At 38.2% G+C, this 22,784-nt stretch overlaps 1 protein-coding gene across 4 annotated transcripts in view; it reads left to right on the forward strand.

The window, feature by feature from the left end:
• Nucleotides 1-22,784, forward strand: part of tbxas1 (thromboxane A synthase 1 (platelet)) — a 93,701-nt gene that overhangs the window by 26,615 nt on the left and 44,302 nt on the right. For all 4 annotated transcript variants that reach the window (XM_066724209.1, XM_066724211.1, XM_066724212.1 and 1 more), the window contains exons 3-5: nucleotides 6,254-6,347; nucleotides 12,763-12,815; nucleotides 18,854-18,950. In XM_066724209.1, coding sequence (XP_066580306.1) covers nucleotides 6,254-6,347; nucleotides 12,763-12,815; nucleotides 18,854-18,950 — 244 coding nt within the window. The remainder of the gene's footprint in view (nucleotides 1-6,253; nucleotides 6,348-12,762; nucleotides 12,816-18,853; nucleotides 18,951-22,784) is intronic.

Genomic DNA, 22,784 nt, shown 5'->3' on the forward strand with positions numbered 1-22,784 from the left:
GGTTTGCTTAGTGCTCTATCTTGCTTTTGACCATTAAACAGACTGAATGTTTGCAGTTTTCAATGACAGCATTCAAAGCAGTGCATTCCTTCTGGACCATGATGTCAAAAATATGTTTAAAGAAAGGCTTAAAATAATCTCTTCACCAGAAACTTAAACTGATACACAACATACCAACCTCAAGTAAGATAAAGCAAATGAGAAATAATGTTTGTTTATTGCCTATTTTAATATATTGTTTGTATATTTTTGGGATGAATCATGTTCATTTATTGATTGATTGATTTAGTACAAGATTTACAGAATACAGAGTTTGAATACATTATGTTTTGGCTTCTTATTAGAAATCGGATGGTTTTGTGGCAGTAGGTCAGGCTTGGTGGAGCTCCCTGTCTGAGAGCAGCTTACCGAATATTTATAAACGGTCCGAACGTAAACTGCAGAATTTTAAAAATAGCAATGAATCTTAAGGCTCCTCGGACAGGAGACGCATTCAAAATGATGCTTTATGGTTCCTTGAAATGCATTCCTGGGCTTTCAAATATAGGCCATATGTGCTCTCAAATTGCTCAGTCCACATAAGTGTCTCCTCTGAATACTGACTTGAACTTGGCCGGGGTTTTTCTTCAGCCAACTGTGCACCAGTGAAACTTGTGGTTTACCAGGCCCTTGTGAGTTTCCAGTGCTATTAGTAGGAGAGCTGCATTAGTCCTCTGAAGTACTATATCTCTGCTGTTTGTGCTGGGGACTCGCAGCGTGAAATGAAGCAGTGGCTTAACATTGCATGGGTTGGAGGCTCTGTGCATGCCATCTGGATTTTGCTCTTACGAGTGGAGGGCTGCTTTGACAGGAAGGCTTCTGCCCTGGTCTTGATAGATCAAATCTAATGAGTAGGACTAAATAGATTGAAGAAAAAAAAAGCAGACACTCTTACTACTACATTGAATGCAGTGTGCTAGAGACTCTTACAGATGTTCGTTTAGTTCGAATTGTTCTACACATTATAGAATATGGGGATATTATGCGAGTACTAGTTGCACTTGCACTTTTCATGTCATCCAAAAGTTGTAGGATTTTGTTGAAAGGTGGGGCTTTGTTCAAATATCACTGGAAAGGTATAAAACATAGTGCCAAAGATCAGAGATTGTAACAGCTTCAGTATACTTATATTTTTTTAATCTTAATATCAATCAGTTAATTTGGGGCAAATGCAGTATTTTCTTAATGGGATAGCCCTGTACAGTTCGCCCCCACCCCCAACTAACACTGGGCAGTTTAGATGCTATGAAGGCGGTACTAATATGCTCTTTTACTGAGTGATTCATTTTATTTTATGGACACCCTCACAGGGATGTTTCTGATTGAGTGATCAGGAGAAAGCAATCTGAGTCAATTTGGAGTTACATTGCTCAAGATGCAGTTAACAGAAGCTCATGGCTAAATCATCACATGCTGGCTTTCATCAATAACTCAGATGTGCAGATTGAGGAGCAAACACAGCACAGCGCAGGACTCAAACTTTGTTGTTAATTGATTTTCATTGTTTCTTGCACAGAACACTGAGCTGGTTATTGTTTAATTAAAGGTTGACTGAGAGCCCATAACTATTGATTTGGCCGGTGACGCATTGCCATACCTTTTTGTAGTTTGAGGGTCTTGGCAGCTGATTGAAAGTGTGGTGTGTTCTTTCAACTGAACCTTATTTTTAGAAATAGGCCTGTGGAAATCAACCCTCTAGCATCATATTTGATGGGTTATTTTGTTGTCATTTAATTTCCTGTTGGCATTTATTAACAGACAAAGAAATAAACATTAAAAACTTGCTCAAATGTGAGTCAAAATCACCTTTTAAACATTTCATTCTTAGTGGTACAATGCTGGAAGTAATCTGTTAAGCACAAGAGCAGGGAATATTTTGCCATCGTGATTTTCTGCCTGCTTTGGATGGCCTAATTCCTTGGATTAAGCAACCACTGCAACCTGCTGTTAATCAGTCAATCAAATGGGTATTTAGAGAAGTCTGTTGAAAATACAATACTATCATACAGCAAAAACTTGTCTTGAAGGCTCACCCCAATACAGCAGACTTCATATTAGACGAGGAAAACCTTTGGGTTGAGGACTAATCAGTGTCTTCCAGTGTCATGATCTGGCCCAATCCTAGTATCTCATAGTAATCCAGGCCAGGACTGATAGCTCAGGACAAGAACTGTCAGTTTCCCTGACTCAAGGCCCACGTTGCACAGAACATAACGGATTCTGTTTGTGTATGATTTTGCCCTTTAATTGCATAGAAACGACAATTTAGAATACTCCAGTTAATACATTCTGTGTGATTTAAAATGACTGGCTTCCCAGTTAATCAGTAGACAGATATTTAGACTCCATTCACAATGACATGGCAATGGAGAGATAATGAGGACAGGGAAATCTATAAGCCATGGGGGTAATGTAACCCACATCCTATGGTCTGAAAACCCCACCGTCTCAAATGAAGCCGCCAATGCAAATTCTGTAAAACTTTGTTTCCACGGCAACTACTTTGATATGAAGTATAGACAAACAATACAACCTGAGGCTTTCATCATTCTTTCATTCTTTATTACTGAGATTGACTTTTGTATTATACTTTATTTTTTGTTTTTGATGTGTTTTTATGTTGAAAGTGCAGTATAGTGGGCATATTTAATAGATTTAATAGGGCAAAAAAATATTAAAAGGATGTAAGTATATTTTCATAAATTCTGCCAGCAGCATTCAGACAAGTTATTGGGACAACAGATGTGTATCACAATGCAGCTGTTCACCATGTACGAGAGTGAGTGTAGGCCCTGTCTTGGCCTTAATGTCTGCTGCAGTCTATTTGATAGATAGCCAGAGGGCCAGAGGGCCAATCCCTGCACCATACTATCTACTTTACTGCTGTGTGTTGGCTCTTCCGGTTCCTCCCAGGAATGTTCTGTGGGTCTGAAGTGACACAAGGATTCAGGCATTTTTGTTCTTGAAGCACTCAGTCACAGGGTACGTTGAGTAACATTCTGTTTTCATGTTGGTAGAAGTATGGGCACTCACCATAAAATGCCATCGATTCTGACACAATATCCCATAAAAACAATTGAACTCATAGCACGCGATCTTTAATACAATCCGTCACTTGGGTGTCAAGTTTAATAGAAGTCAAGGGACAGTTCCATTCCTGGAAAATACATAATTAACGTCTGACACAAGTAACCATCGGTGATTATACCTCACTTTGAAGCACAGGACAAGACAGTCTTGTTTGGCTTATTGGACTGTGTTCCTTTAGCTCTGAAAATAACTTTTAGACGAGCCCTAATGAACATGGTCATGTTACACTGCCAATAATTCGTACTTATAACATACATGAGTGCTGAATACCTTTTAAAAAATAAAACAAATCATCAATGGATTAGCAGGCCTCTGTGTGCTTTTTTAATAGAGAAAATCTACACATATCTATCTGAAGCAGGAGAGCCAGTAAAGCAGCCAATGAATCGCATGTCCGCACTCGTTGATCCAAACACAATCCTTTAATTTTCTTTTCATTTGAATTTGTATTTGAGGTTCCAAATAAACAAACTTATTTTGATCCCAGATAGTGGTCCTATGTGTTCTCTGCATTTCCTGGATAATCGCCTGAGGTCGTTTGTTGGTTTCTTTGGAACCTCCTGTAAGAATTCCAATAACAAGAAAACAAAAGGGACCTAATCATACATCTGCTTTTATGAGTCTGGATATTAAATTAATTGGTTACATTGAAGCAGGATCTTGAGGAACTATTATATTGTAATGTATTGGACCAAAGGTATAATTTTATTTATTCTTAAGGGAACTATGATTGCTTTTGCATTCATGTGATGTGTGATATACATCGTGTTATGTGATTTTTAGCACATATGTGGGATGGATGTGGATGAGAAAGCCATCAGACGTATTATCACTGGGGTGTTTGTGGGCAAATATACAATTGGGAAGGAGACAGCATTAGTTTGGGGTTCGCTCTGAATTTCCATGTCAGAACGTTTCTCTTCCAAAGACATCAGAGGATCTTAAAATGGCAGCTTCTGTTTCTGTCTGAATAATTATTTGTGTGTTGTGTAAAAGTATTTAAAAAAACGTTATCCAACAGAGAGTTGCAGTCAAATTTTTTTGGGCAATTACAAACAATTAGAAGACACGCAAGTCAAATAGATTTCTCCAATATCTAATTGTCCAAATAATTTAATGCAGATCTTCTGTTTTACAATAAAACAGAATGCTGCATAACATGAATAAAATGCAACGGAACAATGAGGAAGCAATATTATACTTTGACAAAGGTATTTGGGCAACTGATGGGTTACATCCTAACCTTTTTTAGTCTCTTTCTCCTTGCAAATGCTCCCATCAGCTTTTACAGATTACTGGCATGAGAAGCATAGTAATGCCTGTGAAATGTCTATAGCTGCTGTATGTGGTTCAATGATAATGTGCTTCTGAACTTTATGTTCCTCTCGTGGTCTCTGTCCTTCTGAGAGCCATTGGTGTGTCCTGGATTCCCTCCACCCTGGCATATTTGCGGCGATTGCACGACTGAGATATTTATGCCAGCTGATCAAACTGATTTACTGTAGACATCTGTCTGGTGTTGCAGGTTTCCTTTGCAGCACATTAATGTATGCATAGCATCTGTCAGTCTGTCAGTCTGTCAGCCTACCAGGGCATATAGCCTAGCAGTATTAATATAAAATGTGACATGTCGTAGCTTGTGCACTGGGTTAAGCACAGTGCACTGATTCTGTGAAAAGAGGCTTTTTTTTTTTGGTGTGGTGTGATTTACCTGTCAGCTGTGGCAGATCAGCCTATGCTAAGCTTCAGAGAAACACAAGTGCAAAGGCTGAGTTGAAAGTAGAGACAAGCCCACCATGAACGTGTGAACTTACATTAAACATTCCACAACTCATATGCCATCATTTACTGTTTGGCGCTGCAGTTTCCAAAACAAACCCCAAGTAGAACACAAAGTTTATTCATGTATCATCTGTATATATGAGAAAATACAAAATAAAAATGATCTGTTGCTATCCAAGCTGCTGCGAAGGAAAACAAAATCACCAGTATGTGTAGATGTGAGGGTGCTGCTGTTGCTCTTGTTCATGACGTCACGAAGGCTGGACAGTAACACTTTTAATGATCTCCAGTGTAGAGAAAAGGTGGCATTTCTCTCGGTTAGCACATCAAATGTTCGCTTTGAAAGGAAAGAGAAATGTTAAAAGGCAATCCTCAATCATGCACATTTGCGCAATGTGAGCTTTAAGCTGACTGCATTTAAAGAATATCCTCTGTTGGAAGTGTGATGCTTTGTAGTTTTAATTTTCTTGTCAAGGCAATAAGATCACATCAATATTTACTACCATTTAGTGCATTGCATGCTGTTTGTTGTGATTCTCTCATGTCACTGGCATTTGGGGACACCATCTAATGCAACTGCAGCTTCTGCGAAGAATTTTCACCTATATAACAAATGCCCACATTTCCTCTGTGTCAACTAGAGCACTTTGCATTGGAAAGATCACAGGTACCTAGTTCTACCACTATCAGTTTTCCCTTTTCTAATATTCTCTCTTAAGGTGACTTACATTTCCTGACCCAACAATGCTCTTGTGTATAAAATCTCGGCTTCAATGTCCATCGTCAGACTGGGGTGACAGTTCTTTTACTCCTATTAAGCCATTAAAATATAAAAAAAACACCAGGTAAGGGGTTTAAGAGAGACACAAATATAACCTGAGCTGCGATGATGCTTTATTATTCTTTATATCCTATATTGTACAACAACTATAAAAATGTCTACGCCACCAGTAGCAGCTTTCCAGGTGGAGGGGTGTCAGAGATGACATACTAAACATCTGAGTAAGGTCTGCTTGTCTCAACATACAACGTGCCATAAATTCTCACAAAATATGTTCCAGGACCTTGTGTGTGTCAGCAATAACAGTTAATATGAATAATGTATTTCTTTTTTTCTTCCTTCTTTCTTTCTTTCATTTTTTTTTCCACTAAGAATTTGCATTCATCGGGACAAATAAATCCTGGAAGTGTCAAAATATTGTCTGCAGCTTAGAATCACTGTGCTTAGGCAGCATATCTGTGTGATTAAATCCCTGAGTAATCTGTGAGCGGCAAGAATATGCAATAGGCCTGGGTATTTTATCACCTACTTACTAAAGGCATTTTTTCCCTTCTCCACTAGGTATTCAGTCCACCCCTATTCTGCATTGGCACGGATTGGCATCAAGCACCCCAAGACAGCTCCATTCTTTGGGAACTTATTCCTTTTTCGCCAGGTAAAGAGTTTCTTATATATGATTTATCCATGTCTGTACTCAACCTGGACTCTATAGTCCAAACTATTCTGTGACATAAGGGCACTGTAACTGAGAGAGAGTTAGAATTTGATTTCTATGTGTAAAGCGCTCTGTGTCAACTCTGCGAAGGACGCTATACCAAATCAATATCGATGAGAAAGATTGAGGAAGAATAGATATTTGACTGCACTTATGACATAGGACTGCTAGAATAAATATAAATAATAAATAAGCGTTTGAAATAAGCCTGTTATTGTGACATCATTCCCTCTAGACTTGGTGGAGCTTTCATACCCCAAATGGTCAGGGGACATGTCTTCTGGCGTAGTGGGTTCCTCATTCATGGGGCTGTGCTGATTGGTTGCTCTGGGGCGTGCCCGATACAGCGTCAAATCCACCTGTGGTCTGATCACACACTTAGGTTGACTTTAACACTGAGTCTAGGTAACACACCTTTTTCATTTTGCTTCTGGAAAAATATTCTGTGCAGAATCAAGTTTAAGAACTTGTGCTGCCTACTTGTTAAATATAAAGGATATATTGCATACTGTAAATGAGCAGATTCAATAAGGATAAACAGGAGCATGCAGAGTCTTCATTTCGAAAGGCATCAGCAGCGTATGTCACTTTTTTGAGTCTTCAAGGAGAATGGGACAGTAGTTGGTCACTCCACAAGCGTTCTGAACGCCAAAGTGGAAAAGCATTTCACCTTCATGGTCTCTCATGTCACTGGGACTGAGCACTGTGGCTCGGCACTGTGGCGAAATCCATGCTTAAATCAGTTAAAGTCCCCTAGGCGACTGAAATATTGCTTACGCTGCGCATGCTGCAGTTCATTAGATGTGTTCATTAAAGGAGACATACGAGTAATGACTTTTAATAGGATGTGATCCCTAAATAGATTACACATGCTGAAAATTGCTTTATTTTCCTTATGATGAATATGTGAAGGAGAAGGGGGAGGTGGTATATAATGGCTAAATTAATGCTCTAACTCTCTATATGGAGTCTGTGACCACAGGGGTAAACCAGCATCCAGCGTTTCAAATGGCAGTAAATGTGATTTTTCTTTTGAGCTTTACTCCCTTCCCATCTAGGGCCATAAGATCAAATGGCAAGGCCAGTTTTTGCAGAATTAGATTTCTGACTTTATACTAATCGAACCTTCCTGATATTTAAATTACCCCCCCCCCAAGGAAATAATGCTGTTCCCCATAACATTTGTGAACCTCAAGTTTGAATGTCAGATCTGCTCATTTGACAATGACTGGATTATGCTCTAGTTTCATATCATTATTTTTTTGGTCCTTTCTTTTATTACTTTCCTATTTCATATCCTGTAATTTGTGTTCCGAGGGCTATTTTCTGTCATCTCTGACACCACATTCTGCTTCCAACATGATCCATCTGGGTCTGATGCTAAGGTGGAGGTGGGAGGGAGTGGGGAGGGCTATATAAATGTTGCAACAATTTCAGTTTACAAAGTTACAGCAAAGAGCCTTAGAGGACTGTACAGCAGTAGGTTCAGTTTTCCAGGACACATGCAGAAATCTGCCTTCAGTTGGTGAAACCCCTTTTCTCAAGTCCTGTACAGCACTGCTGTTTGTCAAGCTTTAAAAGACTGAATGTGCAGAAACAAGAACCAAATAACCAATTCATTTACAAACACTAACAGCAGTATATGATACGAGGTTGAAATTAAATAATGGGAAAATGTAATGTAAACTGTTTTTTGAAAACCAAACCAAAAACACAACCCTAACTCAGTCCAGTTTTTGATTTTCTAATACCTGGACATCCCCCAAAATGTTGCTAGAAGGTGATGGTGAAATCTCAGCTCGATTTAAGCAAAACATTTTATTAAAAAAAGACATTGCACTCTGACTGATATTCACAAATATTTATGTAACGCAAAAATAATAATTTAACATTTATATTCCTCATAAAAAAAATCCTCATATGTTTCAAACCATTACATCACGCTGTTTTATGAATCCATAATTCACCAGCACCGAAATGCAGAATAGATCCCGAAATAGGTTTGCTAAATACATAACCGAAATGTCCAGGGAGAACTGTGAAGGTAAAAACATCCAAATGCAAAACAACTATTCCCTTTTGATTAGGCAATTATACATGGGTGGAGGGGGGATGTGGATTAAACCAGTCAAGAGTATTTATTGGAACAATCTATATGAAATGAGCAACTCTAGCAGCTGGCTGGATCCTTTCTGTGAAATCCCATTGCATTTTGTATGGATGCTACTCTCTCTTAAAGAATGCAAGTGGTGGGGCAGTTTGTAAACTGAAAAGAACCTGAACAACCTTTGAAGCTGAAGCTGACAGTATCTGTTTAAACAAACAAACAGGAAGCAGAACCCCTGAACTCCAAACAAGAAATGAAATCCAAACTAAATCCGAGTCTTCTGAAAAGCAGTGCTGTGAAGGATGGGCACCGCAGCCAGTTCAGAGATGAGCGGGTTTAAGGAATGCCACTGCCAGCTATCGCAAGGGGGGGAGGGGGGCACCGTGCCAGTAAAGTCTGGTGCTTAATTAACTCTAAAGCGAGCAAGCTGCAGGCTGCACTGCTGCCTTGCATATCAACGACTGGAGCTATTTCTCAGCACCTTAGCTGGACAAGATCTTCTTTGTTTGCTTAGTTTCAGGCTGGCTTTCAGCTCGCAAAGGATCCTTTTAACTGGGGAGCATCTCTCCTCTTTAATCCAGATGGGAGTTGCCTAGAATGTTTCTTTCTCTTTTTTTTTTACCTTACTACTCTAAGTAGAAATTGCTAGGCAGCAATGTTCAAATGGCATTAAAGAGCCCCCTCGGTTCATACTAAATTCAGCCTGTGTAAGCACTCTTACTGAGTCAAGATTCAGGTGGTATTTGTGGGGTTTTGTTCGTGCCTGACATTTTCAAGAGTATTCCAATCTGAAACTGAAGACAATTCGTGTGTACTGCACCCCCAACCACCCACCCATAGAAACGCAGCACACAGAAGATCCATCCTACGCCAATAATGGCAAGTGAGATGTCTTTCTGGAACAAATGTCTCCATTTGGAAAGATCTTCCACTGATCCTGGAGCCAGCTGGCTCTGACAGGCGCCACTCACACTTCTCAATCAGCTTTGACGCCACCACGTTTTCTTCGGGTATTCGATTTGGGTAACGCTGCTAACCGGACTCCAACAACTGATGGCTGAGTGTGACAAAGATGCAGGCATTTGTTTGTAAACAACATATTTCCCAGGGTTTTGCACTTTCTCAGACTCCGGGAAAGCTTCACAGCCCGAAACAGCGAAGAGCCAGTTTCTCAGGGCGGCCCTGCCTTTGCTTGGCAGTGACATCTAGTGGGAGACTGCTGCAGGCGCTGCACAGACATCTTTTGTAGTGGGTGAATGTGTGCCTGATCAGGAGCCAGAACTGCCACTTAACAGAGGCAGAAAGAGCCTTGATTCGTCTCGTCAGCCACACCAGCCTTAATGGAGTATTCACACTACCTCTGAATGATATAAACGCTTGGGATTAGAGAATATCATTGCATTTATTGTACAGTTCCACTTAAAAAAAATTGAAGGTGCTTTGTTTTCAGGATTTTAGATTTAGTGTTTACTTTTTTGTGCAGTGGGAGAAATACTAGGAGTTATTTAGTCCAAAATCACTATATTCCAAGTAATATACAAGACCTGTTTAATAATAAAAGGGGAATACATAAGAATGTAATTTAGGCACTTGGTATAATTTGTTTGTTTGTTTTAAAGATGGTGCAAGTGTTGTTGATGGCATTTTCAATTAATGAACTCCATATATTTTGCTGTTGGAGACTTTCTATTGCTTTATAATTGAGAAAGCACTTGCCACATTGTTACCAAATTTGATCTTTTATTATACAGAGATCCAATTTATTGTGAGCACCACATTAAAGTACTAAACAAAGAAGTCTGATGAAGTGAGGTTTATTCAAATTACTGTGACAGAGAAAGTCCAATCAAGAAGTCATCAGAAAATAAATATCTATTTATCATATCTATCTCAAATACGATTCTGTTTATCAGTTTAGCTTTCAGCATTGTATACTGGACCTTTCTGTGAGATAAGATTAGGCGCTAGTGTACGGGCAGGTTGACTTTTTGTAATCCAGAGCGAGTGTACAGTTCCCATATGTAGTCCTTGCATCTGTACACTAAAATTGTCTTTGCGATTTTCTGTTTCATAAGCCAGTATATCATCGACATCATCATATAAAAATATTCCTGTTAGCTGTCCACAAGAGAGTATGGAAATAAAATATTAAAGGCATAAACTATTATTGGTTATGTGCTTATGCCAGAAAACTAATTGCTAGGTTTATGATTTGATTTATGAAACTGATTTTAAAGTGGAAAAATTTAGTCATCTGAATAATGGCCTCCAAAATACAGTTACATAATGAAGTCACTTACAGTACACAACCAGATAAATATACATTGAAGCATTGTAGCACAGTTATTTAAGGAAAAGAAAATGAATACATGAGTGGAATAAAGAGATCAGTATGAAGTAGCAACCAATATCTCTGTTGCTAATTTATTCCTGTGTGCATGCCCTTAATTTAGCGAGGTGAGAAGATGAAAGGCATTGGGACATGTTCATCTGAAGCAGTATAGTTATCAGTGTTGTAGCTGTGAAGCTGCTAATGCTTTTTAAACTGTTATTGTTATTCTTTGGGCATATTGAGCTTTTTACTGCTTTGTGTCTACTTCACGTAGCACTGATGTAACTTTGACCACATTTCTACTAACATTTGAACTACTGAATGAAATCTTGCACCGTATTCTGTACTAGTCTTATATTACATATTAACTGTGATTACACTAACATATTACATTAAATTTACCAAAAGATAATATGTATATAATTAATTTTGTCTTGCTTTGTCTTTGTCCTACATCTAACTCTCTTTCTCTGGCTATACCATGTCATGTATTAAATATATTCCAATACATATATAATCTTAAAATAGTATAATGCATTATAAAATAACACTCTTTAAATAGGTTGTGTTTAATGTTATGTATTTATTTCTTTATGTATTTACTTACATCCTTGCTGATTGTGTATCAAACCATAACTATAGTATAATTCCAGAATTCTTCATTTTTACAGAATTCTCTGTTCCACTGGGTTAAGGATATTTGTTGAGCTGCTTAGATTATTCTTAATTTTTAATTTCCAGTTATTTTACTGTTAAACTAAAGTCAGAACGATTAATTAGCCTTGTACCCAATGTGAAACCTTCCTGGTCACTATGTGCTTTATTAGAATTAGGAGAAAGCGTTGTACTTTATTTTACTGACATGTTTACTTGTCATAATGGCATTTTTTGTGTGGCCCTTGTGACCATAGATGGATAATACTGGAAAGTGAACTTGAATCAGGCTATTTATTCAGGGTTAGAAATGGCCTGGACAGACCACCCACATAGAACAAATGACATTTCATGATGATCCCACCTTTTGTCCCTGTGTTAGACTTTAAAATCTTGTCTCACGCAAATCTTCTACAACTGTCCTACAAATGTTGTCCTAATATTCTAAGAAGAAAATTGTTGTAGCTAAGAAAAAACTGAAGCAAGTATATTTCAATTAAACTTGATACAAAAAACTATTTGCTAGAAGTCAGTGAATTAAATGAGCAATTCAAAATGCTATATTTTGTGTGTATTTGTATATTGTTTAAATGAATGACAGATTTTTTCCATGTTATCTACATAAATTATTAACTTTGAACTTTGAAATATTTTACTCACCGTGTCATAGACATTTTATGTAATGAACACAAGTCTTAGAATAAAACATTCAAAGATTGTGGGGAAATCTATGCAATTAATCATTATGTTACTGAGTAACATTCTGTGGTTGGGTTACTTCATTGTATGAAGCTTGAGACCCCCAATGATGGCAAAACCCTAAAGACTTTTATTTAGTAATCTATAATACATACATTGCAAACAGTGGTCAAGAAAAAAATCAATAGGCTGTGAAACATTAAAAGTAAAGTAAACTATATTTTTTAAAAGGCAATAAAACTCTGAGACATTCCGCCATCTGCCATTCCTCGGATTCTGAGTGGCCGTTCATTGAGAATTTGATTAATCTTTCAGGATAATTATCTTTTGGAACTTCCTGCTTGGTTTATTTAGGCCTGTGACAAAACTGTTAATGATATTGTATATGGTGGAAAAGGTGATATCTTTCCCATGTCCACAAAATACAGGATTTCACATGTACATCTTAAACAAGAAACATTTCAAACACAAAGCTATTCATTGTAAATGCAGATCAAATGTCTGTGTGGCTATGGATATTCTATGAGTTTTCATTTGTAATATATGCATATACTTTATTACAGGGCTTTTGGGATGCACACAGGGAACTGATTAATAAATATGGGAGAGTTTGTGGGTAAGTACTTTTATGAAGCATATACTAATGAATATTGTCTTTGTTCTTTTTTCTAATGATCAAAAGACCCAACATTGTTATTGATTGTTTGTTTTTGTAGGCTTTTGCAAGGTAAGAGAGTACGGAGTTGAAATTCAGCTGTGTTCAGCTAGTGTTATTGTGGCCGAGGTATTTCTAAAATTATGATTGGAAAATGTAACGTGAAGTTCTGCTATTGTTCCTTTCAGACTCACTGAAAGGCTTCTGTCTATATGGACAATGTGTCACAATGTATTTTTGTCATAGGGTGGGATTGAGATTCTGTGCTCTTTGACTTGCTTTCTCACACAAGTCCGCATTTCTAGGCAGATGTGTTGAAATTAAGGTGTATTGTATGGAAGTGTGCTTTTACTTTCTTTTGAAAGATAGTTATATTGAATTTCTATTACGCTGCAGCCTTAGGCAGCCTAAAACCTGTCACTTTCCAGTTCAGCAAAGCTAAGGAGTTCTGCGAGATACACGCATGCTGACTCTGTTGATGTGATACATGAAGCAAATCCTCCTCTCTGAAAGGTGTTTATCTTCACATTCCTGCATACTTACATTTTAAACAGACGGGTCATTAAAGGGCCCTCTAGTATTCTAATTGCACGATCTGTGTGAACATTAATTTGCACGGAGAAGGTTGGCTTTTTAACTAACATTAAAATGCCCTTTCGGTAGTGTTAACAAACATATCATGAATGAAATGACCGCAACATCGCTCTATGATTTCACATTCCTTTTTGTAATCCTCTACACATCAGTAACCAATGTCTATGATTCCTGTTCTGTCTGATAGAACCTAAAATGCTTGAAATCCTTAATGCACTTTAAGACCACTCTCATTAAACGCAATGAAAGCAGTGACTTGTTTTAACTTATATTTCTACAGTCCTAGATCCATACTTTGATGTTACTGCTTTTAGTGTTGGCATCAGGAATATCAAGAGTCTGCATCAATTTCAGAGTCATTGAAAATATGTATGTTTCTAAGATACTCCCTGCTACCAAATAAGTTGTTATGGCCCCTGTTGGATAAAATATTGATGGATAGTCAGCGTGTTAAGACTGAGCATATCCTATTCAGGGTTTTCTTTAGAAACATAGATACATCAAAAATTAAGTAGATCTATCTGTATTAAATATATGTACAAATACCCACACATATCTGGAAGTAAGTTAGATTTACAACATCCAAATGACGTTCAATACTTGCCATCCTCTTGAGACCTCCATATTGTTAAGTCCAGATGTCACTTGCATGCTTTTGGGTTTCTAGGCTATATCTGAAGAACTTTTGGGGATTCCAAGTGGATGGACCACATGGGGAATGATCACAGTATAACTTATCATCACATGGATGAACGTACAGCTCATAAAACATGATGTTTCATGTTGCTTCCTACTCATCAATTATTTATTTCTCTGAAGACCAGATCCATGGCTACTGGGATTCACATATTAATGTAAAAAAAAAAATCGAAGCAGCTAAACTTTGTCAGCATTGTGTGCGCGTGCGTGCGTGCATGTGTGTGCGCCAAGAACGAAAAATGGACTGAATAAGAATGTGAGGCTATGTGCCAAGAAACGTTACAACAGCTCTCAATATCAGTAATCCACTGTCTTGATATTTTCAAGAAAACTACCAAAAGAAAAGGCTTTGAAATACATTGTCAGACCGTTGAGCCTCTGTCATCATGAGCAGGATTAACAGGATGGAGGCTCTCTGAATATATCGGAGGCAAAACATTTTTAAAGCATTTATGCCAGCAAACATTTTGTTAAACAGGAAGAAAAACGGCACTCTAAATTTGAGATGCCACAAAGGAAACGGGATGGCATACCAGCTTCTCAAACAACAACACTGTGTTAACCATTATGAAATCTTAAAATTGGTCATTTCCATTTAAAACTGTAATTGTACTTTCTTAGTACAATATAATGATAAGAAAATACTGTAATCTTGTGAGTAGAAATCTACTATCCACCCTATATTCATGGATTGAAATACTATTACTATTACTACAATTAGTCTGTCTGCTTTGGAGTATGCTACTCTAATGTTCTGGGATACTCCTAGTTTGTAAGATGATGGTGCCAACATGAAAGGGAATGATATACAGTTGTATGTTAGAAATATTATTAGAAACAGCTGATTTTTTTTAAAAAGGCTTTGATTTAGTTAAAACACACCGGGAATCTGCACTTTATATGTATTTCCACATATTTTATAAACTCATGTGCATAATTAAATAGTCATGGTGGGAAATATTTTCTGACCTAATTGTCAACTACGTGATTCTTATCCAATTGTGTTTTTTCTGGGGGTTTAAACAGTCTTTAAGACCAGTCTGAACTTCATCAGGAAAGAAAAGGATTTATTACTAATTAGTCCAGAATTTAAAGGAAGCTAATAAATGCGCAATTCCTCTCAGCACACTTCAATATACTGTATAGACATAATGAATTGGCCACAGATCATTTCTGAATTGTGCTTTTTATACAACATAATGTTTTACTGAACAGCTTACAAAGAGTATTGCAAGTGAAGAGCAATCACTCAGAATGAAACGATTAAAAAGGCACAGAAAATATATTTGAAGCAGTGTGGAAAACATAGAGTGAAGGAATGAACAGATATAAACAAAAACAGTGTGTTACTGCTGGGATTTGGGGATATTTTTTATGGTAACTCTAATTAGTAATTAGCCAAAAACAAAAATATGTATTTTTTTCTCTTTTCCCTTCACTTCAGCTCTAAGCTTTAGAGTCTGTTCTAAGGACCTTGTTAGATTCTCTGTTACCTGAAATCACTGTTCTGAAAGTAAAGTGACAGAACGTATCAATAATGTTTTCTATCCAGTTATCACAACTTAATGATAAAAGGTATTCATTATCAGCATTCTATTTAAAAATCCACAATTAGAATATGATTGTCCCTTTGATTGACTTTTTCAATAACAAAAACAATAGGTAGCTGAGATCTAAAAGGTTTACTGCAATGCTAAGAGGAAAATGGAAGGAAATGGTACAGGATTGTATGTTAGCTTAACCTGAAAGCCATTTAACTTCCAGCTCCCTTCTGAACTAGTAGGGGTTTCCACATCACAGTCACATAAGACACACATGGCATAAGACCGTGGGGATTATTGCCCTAAAAGCACTACAATTTGTTTTCTTGCTTATATATATATATATATATATATATATATATATATATATATATATATATATATATATACACTCACCTAAAGGATTATTAGGAACACCTGTTCAATTTCTCATTAATGCAATTATCTAACCAACCAATCACATGGCAGTTGCTTCAATGCATTTAGGGGTGTGGTCCTGGTCAAGACAATCTCCTGAACTCCAAACTGAATGTCTGAATGGGAAAGAAAGGTGATTTAAGCAATTTTGAGCGTGGCATGGTTGTTGGTGCCAGACGGGCCGGTTTGAGTATTTCACAATCGGCGCAGTTACTGGGATTTTCACACACAACCATTTCTAGGGTTTACAAAGAATGGTGTGAAAAGGGAAAAACATCCAGTATGCGGCAGTCCTGTGGGCGAAAATGCCTTGTTGATGCTAGAGGTCAGAGGAGAATGGGCCGACTGATTCAAGCTGATAGAAGAGCAACTTTGACTGAAATAACCACTCGTTACAACCGAGGTATGCAGCAAAGCATTTGTGAAGCCACAACACGTACAACCTTGAGGCGGATGGGCTACAACAGCAGAAGACCCCACCGGGTACCACTCATCTCCACTACAAATAGGAAAAAGAGGCTACAATTTGCACAAGCTCACCAAAATTGGACAGTTGAAGACTGGAAAAATGTTGCCTGGTCTGATGAGTCTCGATTTCTGTTGAGACATTCAGATGGTAGAGTCAGAATTTGGCGTAAACAGAATGAGAACATGGATCCATCATGCCTTGTTACCACTGTGCAGGCTGGTGGTGGTGGTGTAATGGTGTGGGGGATGTTTTCTTGGCACACTTTAGGCCCCTTAGTGCCAATTGGGCATCGTTTAAATGCCACGGCCTACCTGAGCATTGTTTCTGACCATGTCCATCCCTTTATGACCACCATGTACCCATCCTCTGATGGCTACTTCCAGCAGGATAATGCACCATGTCACAAAGGTCGAATCATTTCAAATTGGTTTCTTGAACATGACAATGAGTTCCCTGTACTAAACTGGCCCCCACAGTCACCAGATCTCAACCCAATAGAGCATCTTTGGGATGTGGTGGAACGGGAGCTTCGTGCCCTGGATGTGCATCCCACAAATCTCCATCAACTGCAAGATGCTATCCTATCAATATGGGCCAACATTTCTAAAGAATGCTTTCAGCACCTTGTTGAATCAATGCCACGTAGAATTAAGGCAGTTCTGAAGGCGAAAGGGGGTCAAACACAGTATTAGTATGGTGTTCCTAATAATCCTTTAGGTGAGTGTATATACAGAATAATAAATATGATTCAGTGAGACGGAGAAAAAAATCCATTCTGTTATATCAACACCCAGATAGGATTGTTTTCTTGAAACTAAATATATTTAAACGTTATATAGTTACATAATATAAATATATGTATACAGGGGACTGTATTGGGCTCTCAGTCACACTGGACCCTCCTGTTTTTCTTTACACATGGAGTGAACAGTAAACACATTGAAAGTGGAGTCTAGTTTAACTCGACAGAATAAAAGCTGAGCCGTGCATTAGCTTCAGCCACTCGCTCTTCTCCCCTGACATCAGCCTCTGAAAGCAGGCCTACCCTTACTCTAACATGCTGACAATGACAATATAGTCACCAGGACTGCTGCACTTTACAGCGCTGAAAAGAACACGTTTTGTGAGAGGTTACGGCTTAATTCATGGCCACAGTAAGTACACACTGGCAGTTAAAATGAAGGGGCCTCCTGAAAATGTTGCTGAAAACTTAAAAGTGAGGGCTCAGAGCAGACGTTATGAAATGGAATAAGTAATTCAACAAAATGGAACATTTTGCTCGTATTTTACTGACTTCTCTTATCAAAATATCCCCCTAGTTAGCAATCGCAGCTGAACATTCTCCTTCTAGGCCTGTCACACAAGTCCAGTAGTCTATTGTTGCTTTCCATTCACTCCTGATCATCTCCCAAGGCACATGTGTGCTGCTCGCATTCTTCTTTTTCTTCTTTTTCACCTTTCCTGTCAAGCCCGTTCCCTCGCATTGCAATGGGGATGCTGTGAAGACTAGTACATCACTCTCTTTATGCTCCTGGTTTGAAAGACACAGCCGATTGCATGCCCTATGAACTGCTGACTTGTCCCACATTCTCACAGCTGTCTCGTCTTTAACCTTCTCACTGAGAGGAAAACGTAAACCTCACTCTTATTTATTCTTTTGTCATTAACCTATAGTGTAAGCATGGTTTTCCAATGGGGACTACCGAGTAACTCATCTGGTAAAAGCAGGGGGTTTTGGGTCTAGTTGTCTTTAACTAGAAACCAAAATCTGCTTGACGAGTCTCAGTTCACAGCACACAACTTAAAGGCTCCCAGTGGCCTCTCAGGGGCCTGCAGGTTCAGGTTGGTATCTGTTCAGACAGCAACAGTTTCCCCTAATGGTTTAATAGCTGGGCTGTGTGGATTGTGAATTTTGCAAGGTGAAAAATATTGGAGGAGGAACTTGAGCTTTGCCTCATCAATCTGGAAGAGGCTGTGGGTGTAATAAGTGTTCCAGTAAATAAATACTAAATAATGTCACCTAATTTTGACCAGCAATGTGAATGTGTATTAATATATAGTGTATGTGTGTATTTACTACATTTAAACATCAAGATTAATAGAAATTACATATTGCTCTGTCTTGTTCCTTTTGCACTGTCTGGGCTGCTGTGAAAATAAAAACTCAAATGAATAGCTCCGCTCTGTTTTATTCATATTGCCCTGCAGCATTTCTGGTCTGTCAGCCATCAGAAAGTGAGCATCTTGGAATTCTCTTACAGCTGTGCGTTTCCTTTCAGTTATTATTTAGGTCGGAGACCCATCATTGTGATTTCTGAGCCTGACATGATCAAACAGATCCTGGTGAAGGATTTCAACAACTTTCCCAACAGAATGGTAAGTGAGAAGACAAACAGAGCGCTATTTAGACTTAAGAATTTCACACAGATTTAGGAGAAAATTCCAATAATTCAGTGTGCAGACTTTGCATCCACACAGCCAATGCAAATGTGTTGCTTAGTTTTTTTAATGCTCGGCACTGCTTTCTGCGTTACCCTGATAGTCTTCATTTTTTTTTTTTTCAACTCAATTCTTAAGTAAAATTATGCAAGCCATTTCATGCAAATGCGCATCATGACTTGCTGAAGACACCTGCTGCTAATTGCTTTGATTCATCTAATCTCTTAATACTTTAGAAGCCTGCTTGAAATATAATTCAGGCTGCTTGGTGTGAAGGGGTTATAAGAACCCCATGGAGCAGAGACAATCCAACTCGACCTGTCGTCAGGGGATCTCATGGGGTCCAATGAGCAGTGGACAGCAAACTTCACATTAGAAAGTGAATTATGTGAAAAACTCAATTCATCCAGCCATTGCAGTGAAACTTATGTAATCAGCACACTAGCTATTGGCTACTAGTAAGATATCATATTAATGGAGGATATATCTATAGCTGACACTTTTCATGATAACAAAATTAATATCACAAGCATACAGGAGAGGAGAAAATTGTGCTAAATGTGCTCTCATTAAACTCAAATAACAGAGATATGTTGTTGTGTTTATATCCCCCTGTATTCAGAGCTCCTGCAACTCTGTCAAAACCCCCTAGAAGGGATATTCATTCAGTAAATCGTTTAAGGAGAGTGACGCAATGTGTTCAGATGCATTTGAGGTGGGCTTTGTGAAGTCACATACCTGATAATGTGGGTTACATCAACAAGGGTTATGATTACATTTATTCAGGTTTGCTGGGAAAACAAAACACAAAAACAGTGTGTATTTGTGTTGCAATGCCCATATATTATGCTTTTCCAGTAAAACTATGCAAATTATTTCAAAACATACAAGCTGATTACCACCATAAATAATAAGAAAAAACATACTCAACTTCAACCAAGCAAAAAACTAAACAAAAACACAACAACCCATAATGGGAAAGATGCAATTACTGAGAAGCTGCTCTGAATAACATTCCCAGTACTTTCATATGTACCCAAATCTTGTGAAGTATTGACTGGGAATCTCGAAAATCAGAGTTTATAAAGGGGTTTCAGAATGTATCTTTCAAAAGCTGAACTGTTCGCAACATCTGCTCATAGTGTTGCAGACCTGATATGGTTGTTTCGAAGCCAAACCATGGAAGTTCATCAAATATAATTAAAAATGGCAAAAGAAAAGTTCTACATATTCCCAGTCTATAAGGCTTAAATAAATGCCTGCAGTCATCTCAAACAATCCAGTTGCAAGGGAAACTGCCAAGAGGGAATTGCAGTAATGAAAGGCTCAATTCAGTACATTGTGAAAATACAATAATGGGATGAATTTATAATTACTGCTAATTACTTCACTTGCTAATGTTTGGAGGACCGTAACAAACCCATTAAAAAAACACTGTCCCATATAGCTGATGAAAACCCACTTCTATTTCTCTCCTGCTATTGCCAATGAGAGAGGATAAGTACAACATGTCCTAAAATCGGTATTATCATATGTAATCCATTCTAAAAGTTTACTAGTCGGCTGAACTTCCTTAACCTCTAAATCATTCCTCTATCTGTGTTTCCTATCAGAGATGGTTACAGATTTGCTGTAAAACTTTGACCGGGAGTTCCTCTGAAAGCTCCCTGGGTCTCATGGTTGAATGTTTGTTTTGAAATGCACTACGCAGCAGAGGGAACCTACAGGAACTGCTGAATTTATACTGAAATCCTGTGAATCAATTCAACACAGGTGGAGGCCACTGAACTCAGTGTGTGATTGTTAAGGTGATTGCTTATACCTGGGCTAATTTAGGCTTGCTATTACAAGGGGTGTAGATTTTGTATAGGCACTGTGTGTATATATTTGGGAAAACTCCTATAGACGTAAGTAGCTTAAGTAGTTAGTAGTAGCTGATTTCATTAAGATTTTAATCCCGCTTGGCTGAGGGAAGTAAAGTCATGAAGATGAGGCTACCTGAGATCAGCATATCAGATACCTTACATATCGGATAGAACCAAGCAGTTGCTGTAGAAGCATAGGCTGGGGAGGCAGAGGGATGCTATTTCTCAGTGCATTATGAAGAGGGGATCATCCTTTTGGCACTAGTTTAAGCGAAGCTACTGATGCAGGGGAAGGGAAGCTTGTCACAAGATACTAATGCTTGTGTGTGTGTGTGTGTGTGTGTGTGTGTGTGTGTGTGTGTGTGTGTGTGTGTGTGTGTGTGTGAGTGAGTGAGTGAGTGTGTCTGCGAGGGAGCACCTGATTGTTTGGGCTTAGGACTGCAAGACTGTGGTTTGTTCTCCACCCAAACTTGAGTTTTAAACTCCATATATTATTCGTATTACAATTAGCAGACCACTGCAGAATCTTTCACATCAGACATCAGTCAAGTCTCGCATTCAGAACAGCATTTCCTAACATGGTACAAGAACACTGCCAGGCAATTGCAAAGACCTGCAACACAAATGTCGGTTTAAAATAATTTTAAATTCCAAGTTATTCTTTTGTGTTTTTTCTTCAGTTCATGACAATATGCATTTATGTATGAAATAGAATTCATTTTTCTTCTTTGTTGGTAAGTGCTGTTCACATGCTGTTTCCAAAGTCATTGTAGTCCAACCTTTTAAGCTACCTGCAGGAGGTGGCTCATTAAGGGGGTCTCCATGGGAGCAGGACAACAAACACAAACAAAGCACAAGCTGCTAGCACAGATAATAAATATGTTTATATTTCCATATTAAAAAATGTACCAAGAACGTTTTCAAATTTTCATGACTGCATTCCAGTCATGTGTTTTGGGGGATGTGTGAGTGTTGTATTTGTATCTGTAAGATAAAAATATACTTTTTTAAACTGGTGGGAATAGATGGAGGATGGTAATTCTTATTCTTTTGTAAGACAATTCAAATATGCATTTTCTGAAATGACGCTTGCTGACCAAAATTGGCAAAATAAAAGCAGAATAGAAACAATAACATGTAAACAATAAAGAAGCTCAGGAAAATTAAACTCTTGTTTTGAATCTGTTTGTTCTGCTTATACAATATGAAATCAAATGTGCATAGTCTATCTCTAATAGGTGTTGATTCAGGACAAGGATTTTATGTTCCTTTAGGTAACTATTTTGTGTTTCCAATGGGAAACCATTATGAACAAGCAAGTGGGGTGACATGGAGGGTGAATTGCATGACTGGGACATCTGATCTCAGACTGTGCAAAGTCTGCATGCTTAGCTGGGAACTCTCACTGAGTTGAGTTGTGTTGTGTCTCGCTGGGTCGATGTTCTCGCATGTAAAGCGGAGGAAATAGCCAAGTCTGAGTCACACGACTGTACTGTGATATTAGTCAGGTCAGGGGCAGATCACCAGGGTTAAAGTCTTGCCTAGGGCTGACAATATCTGCTGATTAGGTTGGTCAGGAGAAGAAAGGCAAGTGGTACTGAAGGGCACTCATCAATGCAGCACCTGCATGTAGTGAACAGAACAAACAAACAGGCCATATAAGTATATGTTCAGAGCTACCTGATTAGGGCCTCCATATCAACCCATTATTTGGATGCCTCGTGGCATTGCGCCTGCAGTTATAAAAATATTTTGAAGACATTTCCCCAAAGCTCTTTTTGGAAAAAGTTTTGAAGACACTGGATTGGGATCTAAAATTCTGAAGATGAATGGAACTTTGTTAAATCCCCTGCAGTTCACGTTGGTATGTTCGCAGCACAACGGAGAAGATTGACACGAGAATAGA

This window comes from Amia ocellicauda, chromosome 15, assembly GCF_036373705.1.
Source record: "Amia ocellicauda isolate fAmiCal2 chromosome 15, fAmiCal2.hap1, whole genome shotgun sequence".
NCBI lineage: Eukaryota > Metazoa > Chordata > Actinopteri > Amiiformes > Amiidae > Amia > Amia ocellicauda.